The sequence below is a fragment of the Erpetoichthys calabaricus genome, chromosome 7 (genome assembly GCF_900747795.2).
Source record: "Erpetoichthys calabaricus chromosome 7, fErpCal1.3, whole genome shotgun sequence".
NCBI lineage: Eukaryota > Metazoa > Chordata > Cladistia > Polypteriformes > Polypteridae > Erpetoichthys > Erpetoichthys calabaricus.
Genome location: NC_041400.2, coordinates 189,697,890 through 189,706,399, shown reverse-complemented (window position 1 = coordinate 189,706,399; position 8,510 = coordinate 189,697,890). Strand labels below are relative to the sequence as shown.

Below are 8,510 nucleotides of genomic sequence, written 5' to 3'. Positions count from 1 at the left end.
TTTGTGAAAAACACAGCCCAGACCTTTCCAATTTGGCCCTAATTCCCCTGCAGCCGGATCACTTTTCTCCGGGCATCTTCCTTGCGACACGTGAACAGGCCGTCACTTGTTCTGTCCCTTCCAATGCAGAAGTGGCTTTGCGGCAGCAGGACAGCTTGTGGAGAGCCCGCTCTCCACAAGGACAAGCCTGGACTGGAGCGGAGCCGCGTCTCCTTTAATGAGGCGCTTGCAGGAAGGCGAAGGCGTGACGTCACTGGCGAAGGCGTGACTGACATTCCGTAACCCGATCAGAGCATTAGAGAAACGGGAGCCGCGGAGATTTCCCAGCGAGGACAATAAGCAAGAGTGGGGAGCTGACCTTCGCAGCGCAGCGCGTCGCATCACATCGCAACTCACCTTGCAAGAGGAAAATAATAATAATCGCGTTAATCGACCACGGACTGAAGCAAAAATCATGTCGGTGGCAGGACTGAAAAAACAGTTTCACAAAGCCACTCAGGTAAGCGACGATTTCATTCTTATTGGCTGGCAGGAGAGATGGCACGATCTGTGTTATTTATTCATGACACTGCGCCCAGAGGTTGATTTATCCTCATTTTCGATCCTGTCGCGCAACGGAAGATCTGCTTATGGGGTAGCAGCAGCGCGTCAAACGTCGCATCGTCTGGTGTGTGCATGATGCAGATATTTAAGTAGTAAATCCGATCGCAACCAACAACACCCCCCCCCCCCCCCCCCCCCCCAGCAAGCACAGGGTACAAGCGACAGATGTTTATGAACCCATGCTTGTTAGATTCGGTTTTTAGTGCTCGTTTATTAAAGCTTGTTAGAGGAAACTGTAAGAATCTATGTATTATTAGAGTACCTTTCATATCTATCTATCTATCTATCTATCTATCTATCTATCTATCTATCTATCTATCTATCTATCTATCTATCTAATTAGTATATAGTGCCTTATCTATCTATCTATCTATCTATCTATCTATCTATCTATCTATCTATCTATCTATCTATCTATCTATCTATCTATCTATCTATCTATCTATCTATCTATCTATCTATCTAATTAGTATATAGTGCCTTATCTATCTATCTATCTATCTATCTATCTATCTATCTATCTATCTATCTATCTATCTATCTATCTATCTATCTATCTATCTATCTATCTATCTATCTATCTAAACTTATATTAAGTCTATAGCTGTTATCCCTTAAAACTTTATAAACATATATCTTGGAATCTCATCCATACTTTGCCTTTCGCATCTGTTTATGTAAATGATTTTTTTTTATTTCGTATTGCACCATTTTATTCGAATTCTCCAATTATTGGTTTTGCTCTTGCGCTAATATTACCGTTATTACGTGTTGTAGTCTCGGTGAAGGTATGTCTTCGACCGAAACCTGTCGATATGTCGGGTATGGATTTGAGCCCCATGTTGTTTTTCTTTGCTACTTTTCTCAGGGACGGGAGAGACAGAAGAATGTTTGTTTTGTTTTTACCGCTTCACCTGGTCCAGAGCACGTTAAGCGATTGCCCGTCTAGTTAGCACCCAAATGCCCGGCACACGTATGGTGAGCCCTGCTCTTTTGGGGCCCCTTTTAACCCAACCGTGCATTAATATGCTCTGTGATTTTTGTTGGTTTAACACTAATACTCATTTACAAATACCCGGATGTGCTATATGATGTCATTTAAATTATTTATTTCACTGAAAACCGCTTCAATGAACGTAAGAAATGCTAATTTTGCCACCACAATAAAGACTTTCCAGAGGTGTTATGGACGCGGTTTTCTGCACATTTCCACCTCTGCTCGCAATCGCTTATTCCTGGGCAATCCTAAATTAGAAACTGAGACCGGATGGAAACAAACCGTTAATCACATCGTGGTCAAGCAGACCCGGTGCCATCAGGTCAAGCAGCAGTCACCCTACACAAAGGACACCACCTACAGCAATAAGCCCATCCTTTACAAACCTCTTTATTTTTGCATAAGATTACAGGAAGGAGGCGGAGCCACACTGGGACCAATGGCAGTCCCTAGCAAAATGAGATAGGATAAGCAGTACAGTGGGTGGGTCTGAGAAAGAGTGGGGGTCACCAGGCAAGACAAGACAGGTTGAAATCGAAGTAATCAACATAGTCCTCAGTGTTCACATTTGCAGTGCACCATGTAGTCCATATGTCTCTGTTATATGCTGTTTGGTATCTATCTATCTATCTATCTATGAGATTTGTAAAAGCAATGTTATTGTTTGTGATGCACAATGTATTGGAATGACAAATGCAATGCATTTTATCACTAAAAATATTTGTGATGCACCATCTGTTGGAATGACAAATGCAATGCATTTAATCGCTAAAAATGTTTGTGATGCACCATCTGTCAGAATGACAAATGCAATGCGTTTTATTGCTAAAAACGTTTATGATGTGTCATCTGTTGGAATGACAAAAGCAATGCATTTTATTACTTAAAATGTTTGTGATGCGTGATCTGTCAGAACTGAGAGAATGACAAATACAATGCATATGTCTCGGTTATATGCCATTTGGTATGGGATTCACAAAAGCAATGTTAATGTTTATGATGCTCTATCTGTTAGAATGAAGGTAAAATAGCAGCTGGACTGACACACAGACACACAGATACTTATCATTTGATTAAGGTAGACTAGCAGTGCTACCTGACTATGACGGGTCGAAGTATTCAGTGAAGAACCAAGTGTTAAAATTTGCAGTGCAGCATGCTATGTATATGTCTGTTATATACCACTTAGTATGGGATTTGTAAAAGCAGCCTTCATGTTTCTGATGTACCATGTGTTGGAATGACAAATGCAAAGAATATGTCTCTGTTTTATATTATTTGGTATGAGATTTGTAAAAGCAGTATTATTGTTTGTGAAGCAGTATCTATTGGAATGACAAATGCAATGCATTTTATCACTGAAATGTTTGTGATGCACCATCTGTTGGAATGACAAATGCAATGCATTTTATTGCTAAAAATGTTTGTGATGCGTGATCTGTCAGAATGACAAATGCATTACGCATGTCATGGTTATAAGCCATTAGGTACGGGATTCGTAAAAACAGTGTTCATGTTTGTGATGCGCCATCTGTTGGACAGACACACAGATACCTATCCTTTGATTAAGGTAGACGAGCAGTGCTACCTGTCAATGATGGGTTGAAGTTAAAGTATTCAATGTTGAACTCAGTGTTAACATTTGCAGTGCACCATGCAATGTATGTATCTGTTACCATTTAGTATGGGATTCATAAAAGCAGTGTTACTGAGGTACCATGTGTTGGAATGACAAATGCAAAGAGTATATCTTTGTTTTTTTTTTTTTTGTTCTTTATTTCGCCTCGTACAATTTCTTGTATTAGGAATTTGTTGGTTTTTGCATACCCCTTGGGGTCAGAGCACAGGGTCAGCTATTGTACAGTACCCCTGGAGCAATTACAGGTTAAGGGTCTTGCTCAAGGGCCTAGCAGAGTAGGATCTCTTTTGGCAGTGACGGGGATTCAAACCGGCAACCTTCTGGATACCAGCACAGATCCTTAGCCTCAGAGCCACCGCTCTGCCCTGGTTTGTAATATTTGTTATGGTATTTGTAAAAGCAGTTTTAATGTTTCTGATGCACCATCTGTTAAAATGTCAAATGCAATGCATATGTCTTTGTCATATGCCATTTAGTATAATATTATCCAAGTGCAGAGCTGCAGAACCATATGTCACCACAGTTTTTGACTGCAGTTTCTTGGGAGAAGTCACAGAATATAATGAAGTTGGAGAGCTGGAGGAGCAGACATCACTGCTGGTGTTGAGAAGCAGATTTAGGGGGGAAGTTAAGGTTAGGGGTTAGTGTGGTTAGTGAGTGGTATAGACAGTTAAGATTAGGGGTAGCTTGAGGTTCGGCATTAACATTATTAAGGTTAGGGGTTTGTGTGGTTAGTGTGTACTACAGATGTCAGGTAATGCCACTTCTGTCCTGAAACTTCTGGTCTAGAGCTGTATCTGTAGACCTGTGGTGACATATGGCTCTGCAGTTGGATGCTTTTCATTGGGTGTGGGATTTATAAAACCAGTGTTATATGTTCTGTTATATATCATTTGGTAAAGTTTGGGATGCACCATCTATTGGAATAACAAAAGCAATTCATTTTATTGCTACAAATGTTTGTGAGGCACCCTCTGTTGGAAGTGACAAATGTAAAGCATGTCTCGGTTACATGCCATTTGGTATGGGATTCGTAAAAGCAGTGTTAATGTTTGTGATGCGCCATCTGTTGGAATGACTCATGCAACGCATATGTCTTGGTTGATTATATGCAGTTTGGTATGGAATTTGCAAACGCAGTGATAATGTCTGTAATGTGCCATCTGTTAGAATGAAAAATGCAAAGTCTTTTATTTCTAAAACCGTATGGGCTGTGCCATCTTTTGGAATGACAGAGACTTAGCAACCAGACAGACTCTTATTCTTTTGTTAAGGTGGCTGTGAAATTTGACTGGTAGCCAACGTATGGCAGCTAAGACAGGACTTACTGTTGGTCTCCCATTTTCTTTGTCCTTGTAAGACGTCTGGCAGTGACATTTTGTACCCGCTGAAGTTTATTCAGTACCTCAGTGGTCAGCAGTGCACTGAAACAATCAAGTTTAGAAGAAATAATAGCAGGGACTACTTTGTCGGCATCATTGATTTATGGAGCAGTGTTTTTGTAAAACTCGACTTTGTGGTCGTGTCGTCGGACTTGCGGCCACATGTCTTGGACACTCTGGTGAAGAGAGGGGCGGAGCTGTCATCTGATCACCACCTGGTGGTGAGTTGGCTTCGATGGTGGGGGAGGATGCCGGTCAGGCCTGGTAGGCCCAAACGTGTTGTGAGGGTCTGCTGGGAACGTCTGGCAGAGCCCCCCTGTCAGAAGTAGTTTCAACTCCCACCTCCGGCAGAACTTCGACCATGTCCCGAGGGAGGTGGGGGACATTGAGTCCGAATGGGCCATGTTCTGTGCCTCTATTGTTGAGGCGGCTGACCGGAGCTGTGGCCGTAAGGTAGTCGGTGCCTGTCGTGGCGGCAATCCCCGAACCCGTTGGTGGACACCGGCGGTGAAGGATGCCGTCAAGCTGAAGAAGGAGAATCCGCCCCTTTCTCACTACAGAGGCTACTCAGCTTCTCGTCCAGACCTTGGTCATCTCTAAGCTGGACTACTACAACTCTCTGATGTCTGGACTTTCACTAAAGGCAACACGACCACTTCAATTGATCCAGAATGCAGCTGCAAGACTCGTTTTTAATATTCCCAAATTCTCTCACACTACACCTCTGCTGCGGAACCTGCACTGGCTCCCTGTGGCTGCCCGCATCAGGTTCAAAACCCTAACACTTGCCTTTAAGGCCAAAACTGGAACTGCACCACCTTACATATCAGCACTGGTTAAGCAGCGTGTCACTTCTCGCTCTCTAAGAACATCAAGCACTGCTCGTCTCGAACCACCCTTACTTAAAAGAATAGGACGACATGCATCAAGACTCTTTGCAGTGTTGGCTCCTCAGTGGTGGAACGAACTTCCTCTTGCTGTACGAACAGCGGAGACCCTCACTATCTTCAAACGTCGTCTGAAGACACACTTCTTTAAACAGCACTTGGGGGACTAAAGTCCCCATACTTTTTTTCTACCCTTTCTCTTTATAAAAAAAAAAAAAAAATTGTGCTAAACTTACTCTTTTCTTCTAGCATGGTTTTGTGTACAACTTGGTCAGCGGTAACTTGTTTAATGACAGTAGATTTAATCCTAGCCTAAAAAGACTGAAGAACAGTCGTAGACTACTAAGCACTGTTGTAAGTCGCTCTGGATAAGAGCGTCTGCTAAATGTTGTAAATGTAAATGTAAGGAGTCCTACTGGTCCCTTTTGTCCTCTGGGACTCTGGAGGCAGCTAATAGGTACCGGCAGGCCAAGCGGAATGCAGCTTCGGTGGTTGCTGAGGCAAAAACTCGGGCATGGGAGGAGTTTGGGGAGGCCATGGAGAACGACTTTCGGACGGCTTCGAGGAGATTCTGGTCCACCATCCGGCGTCTCAGGAAGGGGAAGCAGTGCAGTGTCAACACTGTATATGGTGGGGATGGTGCGCTGCTGACCTCGACTCGGGACGTTGTGGGTCGGTGTGGGGAGTACTTCGAAGACCTCCTCAATCCCATTAACATGCCTTCCAATGAGGAAGCAGAGCCTCCGAACTCAGAGGTGGGCTCCCCCATCTCTGGGACTGAGATCACCGAGGTGGTCAAAAAACTCCTTGGTGGCAGGGCCCCGGGGGTGGATGAGATACGCCCGGAGTTCCTCAAGGCTCTGGATGTTGTAGGACTGTCTTGGTTGACATGTCTCCTGCAACATCGCATGGACATCAGGGGACAGTGCCTCTGGATTGGCAGACTGGGGTGGTGGTGTGTTCCAACTACAGAGGGATCACACTCCTCAGCCTCCCTGGAAAAGTCTATTCGGGGGTTCTGGAGAGGAGGGTCCGTCGCATAGTCGAACCTCGGATTCAGGAGGAACAGTGTGGTTTTCGTCCTGGTTGCGGAACAGTGGACCAGCTCTACACCCTTAGCAGGGTCCTGGAGGGTGCATGGGAGTTTGCCCAACCAGTCTACATGTGTTTTGTGGACTTGGAAAAGGCGTTCGACCGTGTCCCTCGGGGAATACTGTGGGGGGTGCTCCGAGAGTATGGGGTACCGGACCTCCTGATAAGAGCTGTTCAGTCCCTGTACGATCGGTGTCAGAGCTTGGTCTGCATTGCCGGCAGTAAGTCGAACCCGTTTCCAGTGAGAGTTGGACTCCGCCAGAGCTGCCCTTTGTCACCGATTCTGTTCATAACGTTTATGGACAGAATTTTTAGGCGCAGCCAGGGTGTTGAGGGGGTCCGGTTTGGTGGACTCAGGATTGGGTCACTGCTTTTTGCAGATGATGTTGTCCTGTTTGCTTCATCAGGCCGTGATCTTCAGCTCTCTCTGGATCGGTTCGCAGCGGAGTGTGAAGTGGCTGGGATGGGAATCAGCACCTCCAAATCCGAGACCATGGTCCTCAGCCGGAAAAGGGTGGAGTGCCCTCTTAGGGTTGGGAGCGAGATCCTGCCTCAAGTGGAGGAGTTCAAGTATCTCGGGGTCTTGTTCATGAGTGAGGGAAGAATGGAGTGTGAGATCGACAGGCGGATCGGTGCGGCATCCGCAGTAATGTGGGCTCTGCATCGGTCTGTCGTGGTGAAAAAGGAGCTGAGCCGCAAGGCAAAGCTCTCAATTTACCAGTCAATCTATGTTCCTACCCTCACCTATGGTCATGAGCTATGGGTAGTGACCGAAAGAACGAGATCGCGAATACAAGCGGCTGAAATGAGTTTCCTCCGCAGAGTGTCTGGGCTTTCCCTTAAAGATAGGGTGAGAAGCTCAGTCATCTGGGAGGGGCTCAGAGTAGAGCCGCTGCTCCTCCGCATCAAGAGGAGTCAGATGAGGTGGCTCGGGCATCTGATCAGGATGCCTCCTGGACGCCTCCCTGGTGAGGTGTTCCAGGCACGTCCAACCGGGAGGAGGCCCCGGGGAAGACCCAGGACACGCTGGAGGGACTATGTCTCCCGGATGGCCTGGGAACGCCTTGGGATTCTCCCGGAAGAGCTAGAAGAAGTGGCCGGGGAGAGGGAAGTCTGGGCATCTCTGCTCAAGCTGCTGCCCCCGCGACCCGACCTCGGATAAGCGGGAGACAATGGATGGATGTTTTCGTAAAACAAAATGTGCGCTTGACTTAATGATGAGTGGTGACTTTTTCCTGAGTATTAATGTAACATTATTGCAATATAATGACGTGTGTTTTGCACATTATGAGCATACAATTAGATAACTGGCATGCGGATTACGACTAATGTGAGATGTTTTATTTTTTCTCCACTGACGGTTTCCTATTTTTTGCCGTACAGCGTTGGTTACCATCAACACCTGTTATATCGTGAACTTTTTAAAAATCCATTCTCCATAAAAACATGAGATTAAATTTTTTTTGTGTTGGCTTTGGAAGCTGAGGAAGGACATGCAGTAGTAATGACTTATGTTTTGTTTGCTAGAGTTTTTAGAATAATTTGCTGAAGGAAGTGTAGTGTTATTCATCTTTTTTATTGTTTTCTCGAGATCATGGAATAATGTTCTCATGATCTCGAGAAAAATAACATTTGTTTTCTCGAAATAATGGCCTCATTTTCTGGAGATCTTGAGAAAAACAAAATGTTTCCCAACGTGTCCAGCATAACGTTTTAGCTTTGTGAGTCACTAAAGGTCTTGTGTATGAAGTATCAGCGTGTTTGGACCAAGAGGACATGATCCGAAGAACACGCAGGAGCGTCTAGATAGATGGCACATGGACAGCCATAATAAACTCACAATGGGTGGGGGAGAAGGGGCAGGTTTGCCCAAAATTCATCAGATTGGATCTCGGTACTGAAATCGTGCC

The 8,510-nt window shown here is 45.1% G+C and overlaps 1 protein-coding gene across 1 annotated transcript in view; it reads left to right on the top strand.

Moving 5' to 3' along the window:
* The first annotated feature begins 242 nt into the window (after positions 1-242).
* Positions 243-8,510, top strand: part of LOC114654971 (endophilin-A1-like) — a 216,254-nt gene continuing 207,986 nt past the window's right edge. The window contains exon 1 of the mRNA XM_028805851.2: positions 243-499. Within this exon, the coding sequence (XP_028661684.1) occupies positions 455-499 (45 nt within the window). The 5' untranslated portion in view covers positions 243-454. The remainder of the gene's footprint in view (positions 500-8,510) is intronic.